At 45.6% G+C, this 26,088-nt stretch overlaps 1 protein-coding gene across 4 annotated transcripts in view; it reads left to right on the top strand.

Annotated features, from left to right (window-relative positions):
• cracr2b (calcium release activated channel regulator 2B) overlaps window positions 1-26,088 on the top strand; it is a 211,833-nt gene that overhangs the window by 55,948 nt on the left and 129,797 nt on the right. For 3 of the 4 annotated variants that reach the window (XM_068046019.1, XM_068046020.1, XM_068046021.1), the window contains exon 2: window positions 16,256-16,507. The exons of the other annotated variant lie outside the window; for it this stretch is intronic. In XM_068046019.1, the coding sequence (XP_067902120.1) occupies window positions 16,256-16,507 (252 nt within the window). The remainder of the gene's footprint in view (window positions 1-16,255; window positions 16,508-26,088) is intronic. 4 annotated transcript variants of the gene reach the window in all.

The raw sequence follows: 26,088 nt of genomic DNA, 5'->3' as shown, positions 1-26,088 counted from the left end.
TGCCGACCAACAACCACCCATTTATACTAACCCTACAGTAATCCCATATTCCCTATCACCTCCCTACACTAGGGGCAATTTACAGCGGCCAATTTACCTATCACCTGCAAGTCTTTTGGATGTGGGAGGAAACCGGAGCACCCGGCGAAAACCCACGCAGACACAGGGAGAACTTGCAAACTCCGCACAGGCAGTACCCAGAATCAAACCCGGGTCCCTGAAGCTGTGAGGCTGTGGTGCTAACCACTGCGCCACTGTGCCGCCCATTATGGTTGCTCTTGGTCTTAATTTTGTTTGGCCTAGAGCAGACTACCAAACCCTATTTCCTATCCATCAGCAATGTCTCTTACTTCAACCTTTGCAACATCACCAGCCTCTACCCCCATTGCTACTGAAATGCTTATCCATACCTTTGTCACCTCCTACACGTGATGCTTTTCTCTAATGTTCTTCTTGCTGGCCTACTGACTTCCACTCTCCATTAACTCCAACATATTCGAAACATCACTGCCTGCTTCTTGTCATGGATTAAGTCCTCCTTGCCCATTACCCTTGATCTACACTGTCTCTATGTCCCTCAACTCAATAAATTGAAAATCTTCCACAATTTCTCCCCACCCTACATAAGAAGAGGAATAGGTGCCTCATTCAGCCCCTTGAGCCTGTTCTGCCATTCATTTAGATCATGGATGATCAATTCCTCAGCTCCATTTATCTGCCTAAGATCCAGATTCCTTGAAAGCCTTACCGATTAAAACTATATTGATCTCAGACTTAAAAGCTCCAATTGTCCCAGCATCCGCAGCCTTTTGGAGAGGAGACTTCTAGATTTTTATTACTCTTTGTGTTTTCAAAAAGTGCTTCCTGATTTCCCTCCTAAATGACCTAGCTCTAATTTTAAGATTATTCCCTTTGTTCTTGATTCCCCACAAGAGGAAATAGTTTCTCTGTATCTACCCTACTGAATCCTTTTAACATTTTTAAACACCTCGATTAGATCCTGTCTCAAGCTACCATGTTCAAGGGAAAACAAGTCAAGGTTATTCAACTCGTCCTCCTAAATTAACCCTTTAAGCCTTAGTATTATTCTGCAATTGGAGTTCTTTGAAGGAGTAACATGCACTGTGGATAAAAGGGAGCCCGTTGACGTACTGTACTTGGATTTCCAGAAGGCATTTGACAAGGTGCCACATAAAAGGTTATTGTGCAAAGTAGGAGCTCATGGTGTAGGTGGTAACATATTAGCATAGATAGAAGATTGGCTGGCTGGCAGAAAACAGAGAGTTTGCATAAATGGGTCCTATTCTGATTGGCAGGATGTGAGGAGTGGAGACCCACAGGGGTCAGTGCTGGGGCCTCAACTTTTTACAATTTATATCAATGATTTAGATGAGGGTAGCGATGGCATGGCAGCTAAATTTGCAGATGATACAAAGATAGGTAGGAAAGTATGTTGTGAAGATGACATAAGGAGGTTGCAGACCAACATAGGTAGGTTGAGTGAGTGGGCAAAAATCTGGCAAATGGAGTATCATGTGGGAAAATGTGAAGTTGTTCACTTTGACAGGAAGAATAAAAAAGCAGAGTATTACTTAAACGGAGAACGACTGCAGAATTCCGAGGTGCAGAGGGATCTAGGTGTTCAAGTGCATGAGTCGGAAAAAGTTAGTATGCAGGTACAGCAAGTCATAAAGAAGGCTAATGGAATGCTATCCTTTATTACAAGAGGAATTGAAAATAAAAGTTAAGATGTTATGCTTCAGTTATACAGGACATTGGTGAGATCACATCTCTAATACTGTGTGCAGCTTTGGTGTCCTTATTTAAGGAAGGATATAAATGCATTGGAGGCGGTTCAGAGGAGGTTTACTAGATTGACACCTGGAATGAGCGGGTTGTCTTCTGAGGAAAATTTGGACAGACTGGGCTTATTTTCACTGGAATTTAGAGTGAGGGGAGATTTGATTGAAGTGTATAAGATCCTGAATGGTCTTGACAATGTGGATGTGGAAAGGATGTTTCCTCTTGTGGGGGAGTCCAGAACTAGGGGCAATGTTTTAAAATTAGGGGTCGTCCTTTTAGGACGGCAACGAGGAGAAATTTTTTCTCAGAGGGTTGTGCGACTTTGGAACTCTCTGCCTGAGAAGGTGGTGGAGGCGGGAATATTTTTAAGGCGGAGGTAGATAGATTCTTGTTAGGCAAGATAATCAAAGGTGATTGGGGGTAGATGGGAGTGTGGAATTCAAGACACAGATAGATCAGCCATGATCATATTGAATGGCGGAGCAGACTTGAGGGGCCAAATGGCCTACGTCTGCTCCTAATTCGTATGTTTTTATGTAACCTCCTCCAACCATGCATCACTTCCTCTGCCCTCATGTCCTCTGACTTTCCCTCTCACTCCATTCCAATTATTTTGGTAGAACATTAAGCCATCGGATCTACCCTTTTGGAACTCACTTTAAACTCTTTTGCCCCTCTCTGTCTGCCTTGAAAACCCATTTTTTCAACTAAGTCTTTGGCCACAAACATTGTGAAGCATCCAAGGATGTGTACTCCTGCATTTAAAGATGCTATATAAATGCAATTTATTACTGTGTGTGACAGTGGGACTCTCCACTCTCTTGAAGGTTGTTGGTGGCAGAAGCTGACTATGTGGAGCATGAGAAGAGTCCACAATACTGTGGAGGAATCCCCCTCACTTGCGCTCCCCGCCCCTCCACTTTCCCTGAGTGACATAAGAAATGAGGTATCACCAGATAGTGTTGAGGTCATTGTGACCTGGTCAGTAGCTGATGGCTGTGAGATTTTCCAGAGATGATGTAGTGGGACTGTGCAGAGATATGCTTGCATCATGGTAAATCACTATGTACAGACCCAACACAGTAGCAGAAACTGATGGGAAAGATGATCTGGCATTCTCTTTATGATGTGGAAAAATAGAAGCTCAGATGTTCCAGAAAATCTGTGCTGGAGTAATGACGCATCTACAGTGCAAGTTCCACTGGTCTATCGCCCCGAAGTGAAAAAAAACCCCGACTTTGTTTAAAATGTTGCTTCCCTAAGGTTTTCAAAATCCTGTTCAATCATCAGGGACACATACCAATGACCAAATATCATTTCTTTTTCTCCAGCAAATTCCATAAATGCTGAGCCCTGTTTGTTTCTTAAATTCCTGAATTTTTGCCTGTAAACCTCTGGTAGCAACTCATAAGCATTGAGAATTCCAGTTTTAACCACTTTATAATCTTTTGACTTCCTCCAAAAGTGTTGAATACCTCTAACGCTTTTTCCACTAACATACTTTGCAAGAAAATTGTCCAACTTTCCTTCGGCCATTGCAACATCATGGCAATTTGTTCAAAGGACACAAAACATATTTTAACTCCTTCCTCACTGAATTTAGGCACTAAACAAATATTCCTTGCCAGATCAAAACCAGGATTTAAATTGGATTTATCCTTAAACCTTCCAGCCACTCCCTATCTGTGTAATCTAAGCTTTTCATTGCCCAGTTCAAATTTGCTGGCTTCTCTTTCTTTTTGTAACTCTTTTTCCTTCCCTTCAAATTCAAGTTTTCTCAGTTCAAGTTTTAATTTGTCTCCCTTTTCTCTTTGCTTTTCTCTTTCTTCTTTTTCAAGTTCCAGTTTTTTATAAATTCATTCATGTGATGTGGCTGTTGCTCGCCAGGCTAGCATTTGTTGTCCATCCCTAATTGCCCTTGAGAAGGTGGTGGTGAGCTGCCTTCTTGAACCGCTGCAGTCCTTGTGGTGTAGGTACACCCACAGTGCTGTTAGGAAGGGAGTTCCAGAATTCTGACCCAATGACAGTGAAGGAATGGCGATATAGTTCCAAGTCAGGATGGTGTCTGACTTGGAGGGGAACTTGCAGGTGGTTGTGTTCCCATGTGTCTGCTGCCCTTCTAGGTGGTAGAGGCTGTGGGTTTGGAAGGTGCTGTCTAAGGAGCCTTGGTGTAAGACTCTTAAAAAGGGGGTCTCACTTCCCTTTAAAGGTCTTGACCCGTACTGAGTATCAATCGCAGGAAACAGACTTTGGATACAATTTCCATTTCTTGCGGAACAGCTTTATTAACTCACCAGGCAATAGTATATACTTACAACATCAGTTGCTTAGTAGACGTGCGTACAGGGCTCGTTCCAGGGTGGTCAGGTCTGCTGAACAACTTCTCTCGCACGACTTCCTATGACTGACTAAGTCACACTTCCTGGCTAAAGCCACAATGTCATGGTGAGCTGTGGCTCTATACCCCTTTCTGACCCTGGCCCCTTGACATATAAGGTAATGTTTTGAATTAGATTATTTGATTGGGTTTCAGTGCCTTATCAATCCCACCCTGGCTATGCAGGACTACCTGCATGTGGTCATATCCTGCTCTCAGCAGGCGGGGGTGGAAGGGCGGTGGCGGTGGTGGGGTGGGGTCTTAGGTGAATACCACCCATGGATGTGATATCTGCATCTTGATAAGGCAAGACGGAAACCATTCACACATCTTTCAAAAGCCCATTGTCCATGAGTGTGGTTGTAGACAGGCTGTTTGATGTTTTTTAACAGCCCAGGCTACCACATCATTGGCAAGTCCTGACTTACCTGTCTGTGTGTGTATGTAAGGGTCCTTGTTCAGTTACATTGTCTTAGTTTTAAAACGTCCAATATGAACCCCAGCGATGATGTCTTCGGTCAGAATTCTTCGTCCTTCGTCCCGATGTTCTTCGCCTCCACGCTTTTACCATTTGGGGAGCTCCACACGCTGGTCCACAACTGGTTACATTTTACTTATGAACAGAAATATAGAAATATAGAAGACATTAACAAATGCCTCATAGCAAAACAAAAATACAAGAGATATCCAAATGCCTTACATTGTTGAGTTGCTGCAGTGTGTCTTGTAGATGGTACACACTGCTGCCACTGTACGTCAGTAGTGAAGGGAGTGAATGTTGAAGGTGGTGGATGGGGTGCCAATCAAGCGGGCTGTTTTGTCCTGGATGGTGTCGAGCTTCTTGAGTGTTGTTGGAGCTGCATCCATCCAGGCAAATGGAGAGTATTCCATCACACTGCTGACTTGTGCCTTGTGGATGGTGGACAGACATTGGGGAGTCAGGAGGTGAGTTACTCGCTGCAGAATTCCCAGCCTCTGACCTGCTCTTGTTGCCACAGTATTTGTAGCTGGTCCAGTTCTGGTCAGTGGCAAATCCCAGGGTGTTGATAGTGGGGTAATGCCATTGAGCATCAAGGGGAGATGGTTAGGTTCTCTCTTGTTTGAGATGGTCATTGCCTGGCACTTGTGTGGCACAAATGTTATTTGCCACTTATCAGCCCAAGCCTGAATGTTGTTCAGGTCTTGCTGCATCTGGACACGGATTGCTTCAGTATTTGAAGAGATGCGAATGGTGCTGAATATTGTGCAATTACCGGCCAACATCCCCACTCCTGACCTTATGATGGATGGAAGGAGCTGGGGCCTAGGACACTACCCTCAGGAACTCCTGTAGTGATGTCCTGGGAATGAGATGATTGACCTCCAGTAACCATAACCATCTTCCTTTGTGCTAGATTTGACTCTAGCCAGCGGAGAGTTTTCCCCCTGATTCCCATTGACTCCAGTTTTGCTCGGGCTCTTTGATGCTATACTTGGTCAAATGCTGCCTTGATGTCAATGGCAGTCACTCTCACCTCACTTCTGGAGTTCAGCTCTTTTGTCCATGTTTGAATCAGGCTGTAATGAGGTCAGGAACTGAGTGGTCCTGGCGGAACCCAAATTAAGTGTCAGTGAGCAGGTTATTGCTCAGCAAGTGCCACTTGATAGCACTGTCAACGACCCTTTCCATCACTTTGCTGATGATTGAGAGTAGGTTGACAGGGTGGTAATTGGCCCGGTTGGATTTGTCCTGCTTTTTGTGGACAGGCCATACCCGGGCAATTTTCCACATTGCCGGGTAGATGCCAGTGTTATAGCCGTACTGGAACAGCTTGGCTAGGGATGCGGCTAGTTCTGGAGCACAGGTTGGAATATTGTCAGGGCCCACAGCTTTTGCAGAATCCAGTGCCTTCAGTCATTTCTTGATATCATGTGGAGTGAATCGGATTGGTTGAAGACGGGCATCTGTGATGCTGGGGACCTCAGGAGGAGGTTGAGATGGATCATCCACTCGGCACTTCTGGCTGAGGTTGGATGCAAATGCTTCAGTTTTGCCTCATTTACCAGTTGCCTCATTTGTAACTGAATTCTAGCGACTTCAATCTGAGAGCTACCAGGATCACACTTTTCTTCCTCAAGGTTAAAATGTCGAGCCAACACTTCAACAATTTCTGCCTTTTTAGCTTTTGATTTCAAACTAACCCCCACTTGCTCTGCTGCAGCCTTTAACACATTCACTGTTAATGGTGTTAAATTATTGAGAGGCAAATCTTCTCTCTCCACAAAGGCTTGAGCATTAAAAGTAAACATGCTGACTTTTCCTTATGAAAGTAGCAAAAGTAATTGCCAAATCTTGTTTGTTGGGTGCATTTAAATTCTAGTAAATTCCATTTTATAGCCTCTGAATTCAAATGCTGAACGAGCTCCAATTTCCAGCCTCGGTGAGACTGTTAACATGAAAAATATGAGATATGAACCCCGAGACCAATTTCTAGAATTACACAGCAAGAATTCATGTTTTAAGCCTTTTAGAACAACCACTGTGGGCGGCATAGTGGCGCAGTGGTTAGCACTGCAGCCTCACAGCTCCAGAGACCCGGGTTCGATTCTGGGTACTGCCTGTGTGGAGTTTGCAAGTTCTCCCTGTGTCTGCGTGGGTTTTCTCCGGGTGCTCCGGTTTCCTCCCACAAGCCAAAAAACTTGCAGGTTGGTAGGTAAATTGGCCATTATAAATTGTCACTAGTATAGGTAGGTGGTAGGGAAATATAGGGACAGGTGGGGATGTTTGGTAGGAATATGGGATTAGTGTAGGATTAGTATAAATGGGTGGTTGATGGTCGGCACAGACTCGGTGGGCCGAAGGGCCTGTTTCAGTGCTGTATCTCTAATCTAATCTAATCTAATCTAAATCTAATTAAACTAAAAGAAATCCACAATTAACTGAATAGTACTTTGCAAGTAGCTGATACCCCAATTACAAAGAAAGATATTTTCTTACTAAAATACTTGAAAACATCACACCACACTTATACATTACACAGTCCTTTTTGATGGCAAAATCCTTTGCGGGTAAAAGTCCCAAACTCATCCCAGTCGCAAAGTGTTGGTTTCCCAGACCTTTTCAAAAGATCAATGTCCTCTTTGTTCACTTCTCTGAATATTTCCAACCTGGATGTCCACAAATAAGGTGTTTCCTGGTGATTCTGCTGGTCTTCTACTTCTTTGCAAGCTTCAACTTTCGAAACAGATCTTTGCAACCTTTTGCTGTATCCGGCTTCTGAGAGCAGGTGTTCCCGCTCTCTCGAGCGGCCACTGCTGGTTGGTTGTCTTCCTTTCTTACAGACTGTTTGCCTTCAGAAAATCTGTTGAATTTTTCTGGACTCAAAAATCAATAGCTTATTGTACTGTTCCACTATGCAGAGTCCAGAAGTCAGGTTTTATAGAACCACATGGGCCTTCCATTGTTCCCAGGTGTTACCAGCTGCCTGGTCCATTTGCATCTTATGAAATACTGACTCCTTGTTGTACGATCCAAAAGTCTGGGAGGGTGAAACCCATTGTTCTTCAGGCGTTAGCTGTGCATTCTCTGTTTTCCAAAAGAAAGTCTTTGGTCTATGTTCTCTGTTGTCCTGGTAATCTGTCTTGTCCTTTTCGGGGAGTGGATGTGAGGTCACCTGACCTTCTGGACTTCATCTTGCACTTTTAAAAATCACAATTTATAAAACATAATCATGTTACAAGGTTCAGTGTTCATAACAATGATGCACTGCTTAGATTATGTAGAAACTAGCTGTAATTCTTCCCTTTTAAATGACAGCACATTTTACACTCTGGGAGAATGGATTTGTGTGACCAGGACTGAATCCATAAGACATCTTTGTAGCCCAGTGGTTATGGTACTGACAAGCAACTGGGATGTCAAAATTCAAAACCCACCATGACAACTTGTGAAATTGAAATCAATAAATCTGGCAAAAATGGTAATGCAAGTTGTTGGATTATTGTGAAAAGCCAATTGATTCATTCATGACATTCAGCTAGACTTCCAGTCTCATACCAGATGATTGTCTCTTAATGCCCTCAGGGCCACTAAGGATGTCCAATAAATACTGCATTGTTTGTGTTGCCCACAATCCAAGAAAAAAATAGCAATTAAAAATAAATCTGTGTTGTGTCACCTGTAGCCATTATACTGACAAATCAGTTGTTGTTTAGAGATTTCCTTAGCATGTTTGCAATATTCAAGGGCTGCACTAATATGGTTGCCTTAGAATCTTAAAAAAATCTCCATAATATTCAACATTATCCAGCTTTAATATTTGTTTTGGCATAGGATGTGCAATAAAGAAACCTTGGATGCGATTTATATCTTAAATGGGCTAAGTAGCTCATGAGCAAGAAGGTTGTGAGGTGGTTTGTGATCAGCATCACGAATAGCATACAGAATGCCTATCCGCCAGTTTCTATGTATTTGGTTTAGAAATGGAAAGCATTGTGAGCAGGTATGGTAGAGATGGTAATGAATTAAATATTATCAGGCAATATCATTTTAGGTGCACCATCGCAACAAGGGCTGCAGTACTTCAAGGAATAGCCCATCATCACCTTCTCAGGACACCAAGGAACGGACAATAACTGTGGCTTTGGCAGTGTGCATCCCCCTCCCGGGAGCAAGTAATTAAAATAAATTACTTTAGGAATTGCAGACTAATTTTTGGTGTAACCATTCTGACTTGGTTTTCCTCACAAAGTAGTTTTGTTCTGTTTTCTCAAAACAACTTACGATACAGAAGTGGTACAAAGCTACCGATTCCTTTTGTGAAGGAAAAAGAGATTAGCTATTATGAATCTTAGTTAATATGTAGCCCAGAAAATAGTCACTCACAGCTGAACTGCAGGCAGACAGGAGCACAATGTAGCAAAGTATTTCACTTTATATTCAGTGTTTGTCCATGCATAACTTTGTTTTAATGGCTTTGTTTTAGATTTGAATTACTGAATGATTTTAATGGCTTCTACCACAAAGGTTTGCCAATTGGGAGATTTTTATCTGTCGTTGATATCAACTCCCTAACTTAAGCACCACTAAACATTTTCAAAGCTTCATCCATGGTATTTTTGTAGGAACACCTCAAGAGAGGATGGTGTTTGGGTTATCAAACTGTTCATTTATATTTCTTAGTAAAATCAGTAAATATTTTTGGATGATGTGTATGATGGTTATTTTGACATGACTGTCTCTTATATCCCTGTGCCAGCTGCCATTGTCCTTTCACTCGCTTTGGCATTATTTGAATGTGTTTGGGAGCACTTCACATTTCTTTCTCAAAGACTATGGTCGAAGCTGGATTATTATCCTTACAAGGAAGGGCCACGCCAAGTATCAAAGTGATAAAAGTGGAGATTTGGTGCTTAAGCACTGACCTATGATTCCCGTGTCACATTGTTGGCCTAAACCCAAAATGACAGCAGAAATCAGGATATAGGGAGAATGAAAAAGCAAAATGGCTCAGTTTGCAGTCAGCAGCAAAGCAAGCGTGTTGCCGCTGATCCCAAAGTAAGTCTCGCTAAGTGATCTAACAATCTATCTAGCGGGAATTTCACTTCTATCACTGTGGTACTGCAGCTGACTGCAGTGTTCATTACTTGGCATTCCCAGCATAGAGCTGGATAATGCTATCAGACTGTTCAAGTAGCCATAAACATTTTCACAGACATCCAACCAGGAAACTAAAAGCATGAAAATAAAATCACTTTAAAACGTTTTACATGGACCAAGTTAAAGATTGGGAAATACACATGGGGTAAAGGTAGAAGCTAAAATATTCAGAAAAAAACTTCAAAGAATTATTAAAATTAGCTCAAAAAATCTACTAATTAATCATTTAACAGCACTCCACGGTTATATCTCTTTTTCAATGCCAGTTCTGTTGTTCATCAAATTCTTTTGATCATTGCCGTTTTTAAAAACCCAGTTACATCTGATTGAACACTCTGTAACTTTATATGTGGTTTTAAAGAGCAATGAGGGGGCAGGAAAGTTGAAATTCTCACTGATTTCAGTGATTGCCGACGATGGTGTAGCCACAGTGTGTTGGAGCCCTGAGTGACAGAATGCAGGATTTCCGTGCAAATCTGCACATGCCCGAACATCCAGGGGTATTCAGTAATTAGGAAGGACAGACAAAAAGCAAAAGGCGGTGGAGTTGCATTACTGGTTAAGGAGGAAATTAATGCAATAATGAGGAAAGATATTAGCTCTGATGATGTGGAATCTGTATGGGTAGAGCTGAAAAACACTAAGGGGCAAAAAACGTTAGTGGGGTTCGTATATAGACCCCCAAACTGTAGTGGTGATGTTGGGAATGGCATTAAATAGGAAATTAGAGATGCATGCGATAAAGGAACATCTGTAATTATGGGTGGCTTTAATCTGCATATAGATTGGACAAATTAAATTAGTCACAATACCGTAGAGGAGGAATTCTTGGAGTGTATACGGGATGGTTTTCTGGACCAATACGTTGAGGAACCAACGAGAGAACAGGCCATCCTAGACTGGGTATTGTGTAATGAGAGAGGAATAACTGACAATCCAGTTGTGCGAGACCCCTTGGGGATGAGCGACTAACATAATAGGATAGAGTTCTTCATCAAGCTGGAGAGTGACGTAGTTGATTCTGTGACTTGGGTTCTGAATCTTAGTAAAGGAAACCACGAAGGTATGAGGCACGAGTTGGCTATGATGGATTGGGAAATGTTACTTAAAGGGACGATGGTGGAAAGTCAATGGCAAACATTCAAAGAGCGCATGGATGAGCTGCAACAATTGTTTATTCCTGTCTGGCGCAAAAGCAAAACGGGAAAGGTAGCCAAACCATGGCTTATGAGGGAAATTAGAGATAGCATTAGATCCAAGGAAGAGGCGTATAAATTCGGCAGAAAAAACAACAGATCTAAGGATTGGGAGCAGTTTAGAATTCAGCAAAGGAGGACCAAGGGATTGATTAAGAAGGGGAAAATAGAGTACGAGAGCAAGCTTGCGGGGAACATAAAAACTGACTGTAAAAGTTTCTATAGGTATGTGAAGAGAAAAAGATTAATGAAGACAAATGTAAGTCCCTTACAGTCAGAAACAGGGGAATTTATTATGGGGAACAAAGAAATGGCTGACCAACTAAATGCATACTTTGGTTCTGTCTTCACAAAAGAGGACAGAAATATCATACCAGAAATGTTGGGGAGCACAGGGTTTAGTGAGAGAGAAGAATTGAAGGAAATCAGTATTAGCAGAGAAATGGTGTTGGGGAAATTGATGGGATTGAAGGCCGATAAATCCCCAGGGCCTGATGGTCTGCATCCCAGAGTAGTTAAGGAAGTGGCCCTAGAAATAGTGGATGCATTGGTGGTCATCTTCCAAGATTCTATAGACTCTGGAACAGTTCCTACAGATTGGAGGGCAGCTAATGTAACCCCACTATTTAAAAAGGGAGGTAGAGAGAAAGCAGGGAATTATAGACAAGTCAGCCTGACGTTGGTAGTGGGGAAAATTCTAGAGTCCATTATCAAAGATTTTATAGCAGAGCACTTAGAGAACAGTGGTAGAATCGGACAGAGTCAGCATGGATTTACGAAAGGGAAATCATGCGTGACAAATCTATTAGAATTCTTCAAGGATGTAACTAGTAGAGTTGATGAGGGGGAGCCAGTGGATGTGGTTTATTTGGATTTTCAGAAGGCTTTCGACAAAGTCCTACATAAGAAATTAGCGTGTAAAATTAAAGCGCATGGGATTGGGGGTAGTGTATTGCGATGGATAGAAAATTGGTTGGCAGACAGGAAACAAAGAGTAGGGATAAACGGGTCTTTTTCCGAATGGCAGGCAGTGACTAGTGGGGTACTGCAAGGATCGGTGCTAGGACCCCAGCTATTCACAATATATATTGATGATTTAGATGAGGGACCTAAATGTAATATCTCCAAATTTGCAGATGACACAAAACTTGGTGGGAGGGTGAGTTGTGAGGAGGATGCAGAGAGGCTTCAGGGTGATTTGGACAAGTTGAGTGAGTGGGCAAATGCATGGCAGATGCAGTATAATATGGATAAATGTGAGGTTATCCACTTTGGTAGCAAAAACAGGAAGGCAGATTATTATCTGAACAGCTATAAACCGAGAGAGGGGAATATGCACCGAGACCTGGGTGTTCTCGTAGACCAGTCGCTGAAGGTAAGCATGCAGGTCCAACAGGCGGTAGAAAAGGCAAATGGTATGTTGGCCTTCATAGTGAGATGTTTCGAGTACAGGAGCAGGGATGTCTTGCTGCAATTATACAGGTGAGGCCACACCTGGAATATTGTGCGTGGTTTTGGTCTCCTTATCTGAGGAAGGATGTTCTTGCTATAGAGGGAGTGCAGCGAAGGTTTACCAGACTGATTCCTGGGATGGTGGGACTGACATATGAGGAGAGATTGAGTTGGTTAGGAATATATTCGCTGGAGTTCGGAAGTGTGAGGGGGGGATCTCATAGAAACCTGTAAAATTCTCACAGGACTTGACAGGGTAGATGCAGGAAGGATGTTCCCGATGGTGGGGGAGTCCAGAACCAGGGGTCATAGTCTAAGGATATGGGGTAAACCATTCAGGACTGAGATGAGGTGAAATATCTTCACCCAGAGAGTGGTGAACCTGTGGAATTCGCTAGCACAGAAAGCAGTTGAGGCCAAAACATTGTATGTTTTCAAGAAGGAGTTAGATATAGCTTTTGGGTTTAAAGGGATCAAAGGATATGGGGCGAAAGCAGGAACAGGTTACTGAGTTGGATGATCAGCCATGATCATAATGAATGGCAGAGCAGGCTCGAAGGGCCGAATGGCCTACTCCTATTTTCTATGTTTTTATATTGTGGTCAATTCCAGAGGGGTAACAATGGTGAATGCTGAGAATTCACCATCAACTGCCTCCTGCAAAATCTAGCCCAATATACACAACAGGTAAGTGAAAACTTAATTTTCTGTGGTGTTTGGATTCACAACTATTTCTTCGTTTTTTAAAATTATTATTCCTTTTTAATTTTTACTATTAAAGGTACGCACAATTTGGTTAGGCTAACATGTCACACTACTGGAGTGGTATTCAAGGAAATATCCCAACCCCTCTCAGATGGACAGAAACGATTTTATAATTTTATTTCAAAGAAGAACAGGGGACTTCTCCCTGGTGTCCTTGATTATTATTTTATTGCTGTTTGTAGGTGCTTGCTATGTGCAAATTTACCATGTTCCCTACATACAACAGTGATGACAGTTCAAAAAGTACTTCATTGGTTGTAAAGTGATTTGATATGTTCGAGGTCATAAATTATGCAAATTCTCTATCCGTGTTTCCCTTTCTTTTCCTCTCTCCCTTTTTCTCTCTCCCTCTATCATGCTCACCCTTCAGATACATCCTTCAAACCTCGTTCAGTGAATCAAAGAACAAAGAACAGTACAGCACAGGAACAGGCCATTCGGCCCTCCAAGCCTGCGCCGATCTTGATGCCTGTCTAAACTGAAACCTTCTGCACTTCCGGGGTCCATATCCCTCTATTCCCATCCTATTCATGTATTTGTCAAGATGCCTCGTACATCCTAAGGTTCTAAGGTTCGCTATCGTACCTGCTTCCACCACCTCCCACAGCAGCAAGTTCCAGGCACACACCACCCTCTGTGTAAAAAAGCTTGCCTCGCACATCCCCTCTCAACTTTGCCCCTTGCACCTTAAACCTATGTCCCCTAGTAACTGACTCTTCCACCCTGAGAAAAAGCTTCTGACTATCCACTCTGTCCATGCCACTCATAACTTTGTAAACCTCTATCATGTCGCCCCTCCACCTCCATCGTTCCAGTGAAAACAATCCGAGTTTATCCAACCTCTCCTCATAGCTAATACCCTCCAGACCAGGTAATATCCTGGTAAACCTCTTCTGTACCCTCTCCAAAGCCTCCACATCCTTCAATATTCCAAGTGTGGCCTAACTAAGGTTCTGTACAGCTGCAGCATGACTTGCCTATTTTTATACTCTATGCCCCGACCGATGAAGGCAAGCATGCCGTATGCCTTCTTGACTATCTTATCCACCTGCGTTGCCTCTTTCAGTGACCTGTGGACTTGTACGCCCAGATCTCTCTGCCTGTCAATACTTCTAAGGGTTCTGCCATTTACTGTGTACTTCCCACCTGTATTAGATCTTCCAAAATGCATTACCTCACATTTGTCCGGATTAAACTCCATCTGCCATTTCTCCACCCAAGTCTCCAACTGATCTATATCCTGCTGTATCCTCTGACAATCCTCATCACTATCCGCAACTCCACCAGCCTTTGTGTCGTCCGCAAACTTACTAATCAGACCAGCTACATTTTCCTCCAAATCATTTATATATACTACAAACAGCAAAGGTCCCAGCACTGATCCCTGCGGAACACCACTAGTCACAGCCCTCCATTCAGAAAAGCACCCTTCTACTGCTACCCTCTGTCTTCTATGACAGAGCCAGTTCTGTATCCATCTTGCCAGCTCACCTCTGATCCCGTGTGACTTCACCTTTTGTACCGGTATGCCATGAGGGACCTTGTCAAAGGCTTTACTGAAGTCCATGTAGACAACATCCACTGCCCTTCCTTCATCAATTTCTATAATTTCTCTTCCATCTGCTCCATATCAGTTCTGGTGGCAGTTATATCATCTGTCTCTTTTCTTGCTTCCCTCACTCGTAGCTTAAAGGCTTGCTTGCTCCACAGATGGAGTTCTCCTTCTTTTCCCCCTGAATCCACTGACTCCTTGCCAGGATACAGATCCACAGCTGTCTTAACCCTATTGTCTCTTTCAAATGGATCAGCCTAGCTAGTGAGTGTGGGTAGACTGTTCAAAACGTTGGGCATCTCACGTGCACATTTTTAGGTGGGCTGACTGGATAATTATCAGGAGCAGGAATCCCCGCTGATGTGTCCAGCCCATTCCTCTTCACTTCCTCTCCAGCTTGATATGGTGAAGCCAGTTTTGATGCACACTCTGCATCCTGGCTGTGATTGGCTAACTCAGCATTACATCCCAGGGAATGAATCTGGGCGTTCCTAGTTTATGCATTTACCTATGGAGCCACTGAGAGATCTGGTTCTCTGTGTTGGTGATTGACTGACTGATAGTATGTTTGTTTATTGGACCTGATGTTTAGATTTGATGCGTGAGTCTGACACTAAAACTGTGGCACCCAGCTGGGATTATATATTGTGAGCCATTTGTTGTGCCCTTTCAGTCTTTAAAATTGGTGACTGAATGTACTTGCAGAACAATATTGCATTGATTAAGCAACTTAGCTTCACTCATGTCAACATTTGGGAGTGTTAACATCAAGTTCACTAAAAATGCTTTTTTGGATGTCCATCAACCCTTTCTGTTTGCACTGTGTGGCTTGCCCTTGTTCTAACATATAGATTGTCAGGTTTGCCTGTATGAGCAAAAAACTATTTTCTCATTTCTTTCTGTCTCTTTAAGGCATCACCTTGTAAAATCAAAATTGGGCTGTTCAGGGGTGATGTCAGGAAACATGTCTTCAGATAAAGGGTTCTGGAAATCTTGAACTCTCTCTCACAAAAAGCTGTTAAGTCTATGTCAATTGAAAATGTTAAAACTAGGATTGATAGGTTTTTGTTGGGCAAGGACTGAGACGGAACTGAGCCAGGTAGATGGAGTTAAGGGACAGATAGCCAAGATCTAACTGTACAGCGGAACAGACTTGAGGGGCTAAATTGCCTACTTCTGTTCCTATGTTCCTTGATTTGCCAAATCCCTAAATGTGTGGCTTGCCTTGATATAGAATACAGATTGCCAGTTCCCTAACCCTGTTCTGCCTCTTCCTGACAAACCTGTATTTATGTTTCTCCATGTGTGCTTTTTTTCCTTCTCTGTTGGAGACAAAAAAAGACTGATTTAACTGCAATGTTCGAAGAACCTTCAGAACAACACTAAGTGGGCTGTTGCTAAGTGATGCTACTTAATATCAGAAGCCTCAATGAATGATGCAAACAGATGCACCTTTTTGTTGTCCCTCACAGTGGTGTGCTCACTGGGCTCTCTGCTGTCAGCTGGGCTGGAGGAACAAGTATATGATGTCCAGAAAGAGTGAGACTTCGGCTGATGTGTGGCTTGCGGGAGAAGTGGATCCCAATGCTAGAGGGGCTATCAGGAACGCCAGACCAAATCCAAATGGATGCGGCACCCGCCATGAGATGCTGGAAAAGGCCCGTGAGCTCTTCCAGCTGTGTGACAAAGAGGAGAAGGGCTTCATCACCAAGCGGGACATGCAGGTAGTGAGCTTGCTGTGTTCTTTTATTCTGCTACTGCAAACCTGCTTTCCTGCCAAAGAACCAATCTTAAGATTTGAAATGTTAAAATATTGTTATTTATGTTGGTCAGTGCAAAGTTTCATGGGTGAATATAGGGCATGCTGCTCCAGTTATTAATGCAAACAAGACAGGATGATAGTGAATTCTTCCTGAAATCTTAGGATGGGGGCACGTGTAAAGAGAACGCTCTATGTTGAAAATTCTCCAGCACTGTATGTCCCAGGTATGCCTTGGATCAGTTGGTAGCACTCTGGTCTCTGAGTCAGAAGTTTGTGGGTTTAAGTCCCACTTCAGAAATTTGAGTACAAAATTTATTTTGACATTCCCAATACTGAGGGAGTGCTGCACTGCTCGAAGTGCTGTTTTTAAGATGAGATGTTAAACCAAGGCCCTGACTGAACTCTCAGGTGAACATAAAAGATCCCATAGCACTATTTTGAAGAAACCAGGAGCGTTCTCCCTGGTATCCCCTGGGCAATATTCATCCCTTATCTAACACCTGCAAAAAAAAAAGCATGACATTAACACGTTGTTGTTTGTGGGAGTTTGCTTGCACAAATTTTAAACGCATTCAATTTTTTTTTAATAGGAAAAAAGCTTTGTGGATTTTAACACCAATTTTTTTAACCAAGAAACAAACAAATGGAGGTAGGTGAGATAGGCAGTGAAATCTCGAGCAGCATTCAAAATTAAATATATGCTGCAGAAGAGTGATTGTGACGACCTAAACTAAAAATGTCCCGATCTCAGGAAATTCAGCAGAGACCACATCGACTACATGAGAAATTTCTCACTCAGTCTTTGTTTGTCTGACCCCGTCCAGGAGATGTTCAGTCTCTCTAACATTGAGTCTGGCTGTAATGATTCTAGGCTGCCACTTCAATGCAGCACTGAGGGAGCACTGTATTGTTGGAACTGCCGTCTTTTGAATGAGGTGTTAAATCAAGACCTTGTCTTCCTACTTGGGTGGAGGGGTGTTTTTTTTCTTGAAGTCTGCTGGTGCCCTGGCCAGTATTCGTTCCTGAACCAACACCACTGACATAGATTGACTGGCCATTCATCTTGTTTGTTGTATATGAGATCTTTCTGTGCACCAACTGAATTCACTGGCTGTTAAGCACTTTGAGAGGTGCCGAGGCTGTCAAAGGCACTATATGAATGCAAGTTCCTTCTTCTACAGTGACCACATGTGTCTTCAAGCCTCGGATCGCAACATCTGTTGATCAGAAATCCAACTAGTTGAGAATATTACTTTGGGAAAGAATTGGGAAAGAAAGCACTTGAAGAAATTAAGATCCTACATTATAGGTTGGACTCAGGAACAGCTGCAAACAATATTTTATCACATTCTTAACCTGAACTCCAAACAAGAATAATTTTTCCTAACTGGATAGCAAGCTGAGATATATCCAAGCATCTTGCATTACGTACGTTATAAAGCTATTTGATAAACAGATCAAAAGATTTAGGTGTTCAAAGATCTTATAATGAAAATACAAAAACTCATATTGAAAGGAGCTGAAGCCATTGGAGATGTCCCTGCTTTGAATTACTGAGCAAATTATAATAGAATCAAGATGAATATCACCCAGTTTATAATGACTAGTGAGCCTTTCCTATCTGAGCTCCAGTTTTGTTTCACTTTTTACTAATGTTTAGAATTAGCAGCCACAGAATTTTTTGTAATCAGCGCGGGAGGAAGGGAGAGGTCAGATAATTCAGTGTTCCTGCTCCTGGCCAGATGAGGATAGGATCAGATTCCCATTGTGACACAGCTTGCTGATATTTTTATTGGAATGGAAAGGGTTAGAGGATACAGATGATGTGTAAATACAGGGAAGTGGTTGGAGATGAGTGATGGAGACTGAGAGAGGAGAGAGGCTACAGAAAATGGCAAGGTCGAGAGAGTGATTGTGAAAATGGGTAGGAGAACTTCTATGGAGGGAGAACTTTAGGGAGGATGGAAATGGCAGTGAATTCAGGAGAGAAGGAAAGGGGAGCTGAGCGGAACTAAAATCACTGGATAAGCAGATGCTCAGTGCAAAGGCTGTGGGAGCAAAATGGAGGGTAAATAACGAGAATTTGAAAGGAGAAGTGAGAAGGGTGGGACAGGGTGAGAGGAAGGTGCCACAGGAATAGGGAAAGACCAAGTTGTGACTTGGTGATAGGTGCCACACTGCCACCATGATGGTTTTGACGGGGCAGGTGGTGGAAGGAATAGATGGGCGCAGAGGCTTCAGTAAGGGGCGAGGTGTTGCCACCTATGGGGCGAGTTTCAGTCAAAGCCATGATGTCCATGCAATCATCCACAGTAAGACCCTGGTGGTTAGGGCCTTGTTCAGGAGTGAATGAATATTCTATAGGGAAATGCAGCAAGGAACAGTGATTGTTGAGCCAGAGTCCAAGAGGACTGTGGTGGGAGGGATGAGCAGGATGGTAAGGTGGTTGGCGGGATAAGTTGTCAGGAGGTTGGCGAGAGGAGCATGGAATAGTTGAGGTTGCTGTTAGTAAGGAAGCAATAACGGATACCATGATGATCCCTTTTGGAGAATGTCAAGAGAGGTACAGAGGTAGCTGTGAGCTTGGTCAAGGGGGATTCAAGCCTGGAATAGTCACAGGAGAGTAGGAAGGCAGATGAGTAACAATGAGCTGGGTTAGGGATTGCAGGGGGCTATGTGTACCCTAGAATAGTGAAACTAAAGGCATGACTTGGGGTGAAAGGAAACAGAGAGGAGGACAAAAGGGTATTGGAGGTAATGGGCCTGGGACTGGAATGGCAGTCAAAATACACACACAAATGAACAAAGAAAAAATTTGGGTTACGTAGGCTTGATAGAAATTAGGATCCTGATTGTAAACATAGGAAAAGGAGGAGATAATAAAGTCTCTCTAGTAGGATAAAGTTGACTTGTGTACAATTTGGTGTATCAATAAACCAGGCTTGGAGATGGTTGTGAATCCAGGAGGCCCTCAAGTGGCAGAGTAGCAGTTAATGCATTGACGGAGGTGGTCCAGTTCAGAGTAGAATCAGAAGACCGAGGAGGGGAGGGGAGTCGACCATGAGCCAGTAGAGGTTGATCCTGGGGTCCACTAGAGATGCATAGTGACTTCCTATCCACAGCACTGAATGCACTGCAGCAGTATAGGAACAAGGAAACCTGAGGATCAAGAGCAGTGAAGACCTGGTGCCAAGGAATAGTGGAGAGTAAATGCATAGGATCAATACAGATAAGAGAGTAGGCCAAACGAAAAACTGTTGAATGACTAGACATACACAGCATTGGGGACAGCAATGGAAGCTTGAGGAGCGGGTCTAAAGTAGTCCAGTGAAGGATGATGGAGGAGTGTTGACAGGTGAGTGAAGCAGTGTAGAGTCAGGACCACAGGAAGCAACAATCTATCATTATACGAACATATGAATTAGGAGCAGGAGTAGGTCACCCGGCTCGAACCTGCTCTGCCATTCAATAAGTTCATGGCTGAACTGATTACTCCACATTTCCACCTACCCCCCATAACCTTCTACCCTCTTGCTTATCTTGCGAAAGTGTGTGAAAAGAAACAGACATGGTTGAGGGTCCTGTCAACCAGGGTGGGGAAAATCCTTGGTTGACGAAAAAAGAAAACATACCAGAAGTGCTGGTATGGAAGATTGCATCATCAGAACAGACTCCATTTCCACCACCTCCAGCATGATGCCACCACCAACCAAAAATTTCCCCTCCCCTCCCCTTTCAACATTCTGAAGGGAGCGTTCCCTCCATGACACCCCGATCCACTCCTCAGTCACACCCCAATGCCCCATCCCCATTTCGCAGCACATTTCCATGCAAATGCAGGAGATCTAACATCTACCCTTTTACCTCTCCCCTCCTTACTGTCCAAGGCCCCAAACACTCCTTCCAGATGAATCAGCAATGTACTTGTACTTTTTCAATTTAGTATACTGTATTCCCTGCTTGCCTACGTTGGGGAGACCAAATGCAGATTGGATGACTGCTTTGTGGAACAACTCTGTTTAGTCCGTAAGCATGACCCCGAGCATCTGGTTTCCTGTCATTTCAATTCTCCACCCATCCCACTCTGACCTCGCTGTCCTCGGCCTCCGGCAGCATTCCAATGAAGCTCAGAATAAGCTGGAGGAATAGCAACTCATCTTTCGATTAGGTGCTTTGCAGCCTTCCGGATTCAACATTGAGTTCACAATTTTAGATCATAACCTGTACACTCACTGTCGTTTTACGGGTCCCCACAAGGCAGGATCGGAGGCGGAGGGGCACAGAGAATCACGACGGGTCGTGAGGGGGTGGCAGGGCAGAGGGCCCATTCCCTTCCTTGTAGCGGGATAGGCTGACGATGGCCTTCCTGCCCAGAGGCAAATTGAGGCCCTTAAGTGGCCAATTAAGGGCCTCTTCCTGCTGCCACTGGGACCTTACCAGCGGCAGGTGGGACACCTTTTACAACGAGGCTTCCTGTCTGTGAGCTTTGTGGGGGGGCAGAGTCCTTCCTTTATGGGCAATTTGTGCCCCATGGAGGAACCCCACCGGGAACCAATTCACCCACCGGGATCCCCTCCCCCTGGATATTAAGACCACACCTCCACCCCCACCCCCCTCACTGGGGTCTTCCAGACTGGCCCCGGTGACTCCGCTTCATCTACCTCTTCTCCGGGGTTCTACCGCGGGGCCTGGGTCCGAGGCCTCTGCAGTATCAGCAGTGGCCACCGTTCCTGGTGGCGCTGCCGATACTGCTGAGCTGCTGGCCATGTGATTGGCCAGCAGTTCTTGGAGGGATGCCTGTCCCTTTAAAATCTTTAAAAGGGCGGGGATCTCACCTCCTAAAACTTGGACAATAAAAGACCAGAGGATCGCTCCAGGGAGGTGTGGGTGGGGAGTGGGGTGCGGGGAATAAAGGCAGAAGTGGAGCTCCCCCCGCCTTTTCGGTCCGGCACTGGGAGCCCTGCCTCCAGCACAAAATCCAGCCACATTTTGTTTCCCTTTTCTTTGCTCGTATTGGGTTTTCTCTCATTTATCTTTCTTTTGCTTTCGGACCGCAGTTGTTCATCATTCTGTTATTCACGTCTCCTCTATACAAATCTTTTTGCTTCTTTACTTGTCCCATTACCACTCCCTTTTGACCTTGCACCATCAACCATGCCTTCCACCCTATCACAGACCTTCCCTTTTGTTCTTTATCCCACCGACCCATCCCCTTTCACTTGCTTAAAACCTATTACATTTCTAACTTTTCCCAGTTCTGGCAAAAGGTCATCGACCTGAAATGTTAACTGTTTCTCTTGCCACAGATGCTGCCAGGGCCTCCTTGAATAGCCAAGTCTAGGTTATGTGATGATATAACTTGCATGAATTAAATTGTTGGGGATTGAGGAGATGATTATATTTCAGTGCCATGTGCTGTCAGTTTTGTTAGAATCTATTTCAACAATGTTACTAAAACTGCCCAGTGGCTGTCAGGTTTGAGATGAATGCCCAGGCTAATATGAAGTTGGACTTTCCCAAGCAAAATTCTCTATAAAGGGCTTCCCAATAAACTGTTTATTTCTTTTCTGCACTCCTGTCCTGAAGCTGATGCTGTCATTTGGGTAAACTACCTCACTTTGGGTAGTCATTCTTCATGTGTGAGCTTGGCTGGTGAGTGTTGACAGGATATTTGACAGCAGAAGGCATCACAAAATCTTTCCATCCTCACATAACATCCAATCACGATTGAATATTCCAGCATGTTTAATTTGGTCAAGGTTCATTTTTTTTTTCTTTATCTCATCCAAACACTTGAAGACAATTGTAACACCCAAACTGATGCTGTCGCCGAGACCTGCTAATTCAGCAAGGTCCTGGGGGACAGATTGAGGGGGAACTGAAGGTGGGACTTTAAAAGACCTGTCTGGCTTTCTACCATACTCAGTGGTCCATTTTCCCATTGTAGATCAATGCATCCTGTCTTGCGAGTGGGCAAAGCTTGATGACTGTCCCACTGTAAAAAATTGTCTCCTTGCTGTGGGTAGCCTTGAGGTTAACCTTGTCCTCATGTTTTGCCACATTTTATTGAGGTTTTGTGCCATTGACAATGAATTTAAACTGTATCGCAGACTTTCATTTGACCATGAAATACTTCATTTGTTGTTCTGTGGTAGTGAAGGACAAGAAAGCCATTTATTTAATGTGATCTAATTCCATCTGCCTATTATTTATCCATTTGGAAGGCCTTTATTACGCTAATTTGGAAATAATGTCTTATGCATTCAGGAACGTTAGCTGTTGTGTGTAGTCCACTCCAACATTTATCTGCTTGAGAAGGGATTGTGCTGTTCACAATTTTTTGAACAGAGGTCCCTGAATGGAAAGTGCTGCTTTGATGAGGCTTATGTACTTTGAGTTGGCTTAGCATTTGCATATAAATTATTTCACCTACTGCCTGTTCAAATGATATTTTGCAATGCATTAATCTCATGTCCATATTTATTTATATCTATCTTTATTCACTTATAATCTCAATAGAAAGTTACTTAACAAAATCTCAAAAATCTACTTTATTTAGCCCTAAGTTCTCACTTTGCTGGGTTAGTTTGTTGCTTAGTTACTGGACATTACAAACATTTTAGTGCAGAAATGACTTTGAATTATCACATGTAAGATAAGTGTGACGCGAAGCAGTTGTTTAGCCAAGTTAATCCAAGTCAACAACGGCCGACAAGTGGCACATGCTGATTTTTCCACTACTCGAGTATGGTCCTGTGACCTTTGAATATAACTTACTCGTGGTGTGGCTTTTTACATTGAGGCAGCATTTTCAGGGATGGAGGATTAGTGCTTTATAAACGGGAGTAACAGCTAAAAGTGGTTTGGCATTTTACGAAGAGCAAGGATCAGCTGAGGGTACGCAGAGTGCACAGTGAGGAGCAGATGGTGTGGGAAGTGGGCGTTGGTGAGGAGCAGACAGTGTGGGCGGTGGTGAGGAGCGGACAGTGTGGGTGGTGGTGAGGAGCGGACAGTGTGGACGGTGGTGAGGAGCGGACAGTGTGGGCGGTGGTGAGGAGCGGACAATGTGGGCGGTGGTGAGGAGCGGACAGTGTGGGTGGTGGTGAGGAGCGGACTGTGTGGGTGATGGTGAGGAGCGGACAGTGTGGACGGTGGTGAGGAACGGACAGTGTGGGTGGTGGTGAGGAGCGGACTGTGTGGGTGATGGTGAGGAGCGGACAGTGTGGACGGTGGTGAGGAACGGACAGTGTGGGTGGTGGTGAGGAGCGGACAGTGTGGGCGGTGGTGAGGAGCGGACAGTGTGGGTGGTGGTGAGGAGCGGACAGTGTGGACGGTGGTGAGGAGCGGACAGTGTGGGTGGTGGTGAGGAGCGGACAGTGTGGACGGTGGTGAGGAGCGGACAGTGTGGGTGGTGGTGAGGAGCGGACAGTGTGGGCGGTGGTGAGGAGTGCACAGTGTGGGCGGTGGTGAGGAGCAGACAGTGTGGGTGGTGGTGAGGAGCGGACAGATTGGGCAGTGGTGAGGAGCGGACAGTGTGGACGGTGGTGAGGAGCGGACAGAGTGGGCAGTGGTGAGGAGCGGACAATGTGGGCGGTGGTGAGGAGCGGACAGTGTGGGTGGTGGTGAGGAGCGGACAGTGTGGACGGTGGTGAGGAGCGGACAGAGTGTGTGGTGGTGAGGAGCGGACAGTGTGGACGGTGGTGAGGAGCAGACAGTGTGGATGGTGGTGAGGAGCGGACAGAGTGGGCAGTGGTGAGGAGCGGACAATGTGGGCGGTGGTGAGGAGCGGATTGTGTGGGTGGTGGTGAGGAGCAGACAGTGTGGACGGTGGTGAGGAGTGGACAGAGTGTGTGGTGGTGAGGAGCGGACAGTGTGGACGGTGGTGAGGAGCAGACAGTGTGGATGGTGGTGAGGAGCGGACAGTGTGGGCGGTGGTGAGGAGCGGACAGTGTGGGCGGTGGTGAGGAGCGGACAGTGTGGACGGTGGTGAGGAGCGGACAGTGTGGGCGGTGGTGAGGAGCCGACAGTGTGGGTGGTGGTGAGGAGCGGACAGTGTGGACGGTGGTGAGGAGCGGACAGTGTGGGCGGTGGTGAGGAGCGGACAGTGTGGGCGGTGGTGAGGAGCGGACAGTGTGGACGGTGGTGAGGAGCGGACAGTGTTGGTGGTGGTGAGGAGCGGACAGTGTGGGCGGTGGTGAGGAGCAGACAGTGTGGGCGGTGGTGAGGAGCAGACAGTGTGGACAGTGGTGAGGAGCGGACAGAGTGGGCGGTGGTGAGGAGTGCACAGTGTGGGCGGTGGTGAGGAGCGGACAGAGTGGGCAGTGGTGAGGAGTGCACAGTGTGGGTGGTGGTGAGGAGCAGACAGTGTAGGCGGTGGTGAGGAGCGGACAGTGTGGACGGTGGTGAGGAGCGGACAGTGTGGGTGGTGGTGAGGAGCGGACAGTGTGGGCGGTGGTGAGGAGCGGACAGTGTAGGCGGTGGTGAGGAGCGGACAGTGTGGACGGTGGTGAGGAGCGGACAGTGTGGGCGGTGGTGAGGAGCAGACAGTGTGGGTGGTGGTGAGGAACGGACAGTGTGGACGGTGGTGAGGAGCGGACAGTGTGGGCGGTGGTGAGGAGCAGACAGTGTGGGTGGTGGTGAGGAACGGACAGTGTGGGTGGTGGTGAGGAGCGGACAGTGTGGACGGTGGTGAGGAGCGGACAGTGTGGGCGGTGGTGAGGAGCAGACAGTGTGGGTGGTGGTGAGGAACGGACAGTGTGGGTGGTGGTGAGGAGCGGACAGTGTGGGCGGTGGTGAGGAGCGGACAGTGTGGGTGGTGGTGAGGAGCGGACAGTGAAGGCGGTGGTGAGGAGCGGACAGTGTGGGTGGTGGTGAGGAGCGGACAGTGTGTACTGTGGTGAGGAGCGGACAGTGTGGGCGATGGTGAGGAGCGGACAGTGTGGGTGGTGGTGAGGAGCGGACAGTGTGTACTGTGGTGAGGAGCGGACAGTGTGGGCGATGGTGAGGAGCGGACAGTGTGGGTGGTGGTGAGGAGCGGACAGTGTGTACTGTGGTGAGGAGCGGACAGTGTGGGCGATGGTGAGGAGCGGACAGTGTGGACAGTGGTGAGGAGCGGACAGTGTGGGTGGTGGTGAGGAGCGGACAGTGTGGGTGGTGGTGAGGAGCAGACAGTGTGGGCGATGGTGAGGAGCGGACAGTGTGGGTGGTGGTGAGGAGCGGACAGTGTGGGTGGTGGTGAGGAGCGGACAGTGTGGGCGGTGGTGAGGAGCGGACAGTGTGGACGGTGGTGAGGAGCGGACATTGTGGGCGGTGGTGAGGAGCGGACAGTGTGGACGGTGGTGAGGAGCGGACAGTGTGGACGGTGGTGAGGAGCAGACAGTGTGGGCGGTGGTGAGGAGCGGACAGTGTGGGTGGTGGTGAGGAGCGGACATTGTGGGCGGTGGGGAGGAGCGGACAGTGTGGGTGGTGGTGAGGAGCGGACAGTGTGGGCGGTGGTGAGGAGTGGACAGTGTGGGAGGTGGTGAGGAGCGGACAGTGTGGACG

This window comes from Heterodontus francisci, chromosome 14 (genome assembly GCF_036365525.1).
Source record: "Heterodontus francisci isolate sHetFra1 chromosome 14, sHetFra1.hap1, whole genome shotgun sequence".
Lineage (NCBI taxonomy): Eukaryota > Metazoa > Chordata > Chondrichthyes > Heterodontiformes > Heterodontidae > Heterodontus > Heterodontus francisci.
The sequence above is the reverse complement of the archived record's forward strand: the minus strand, read 5'-3'. Positions and strand labels throughout refer to the sequence as shown.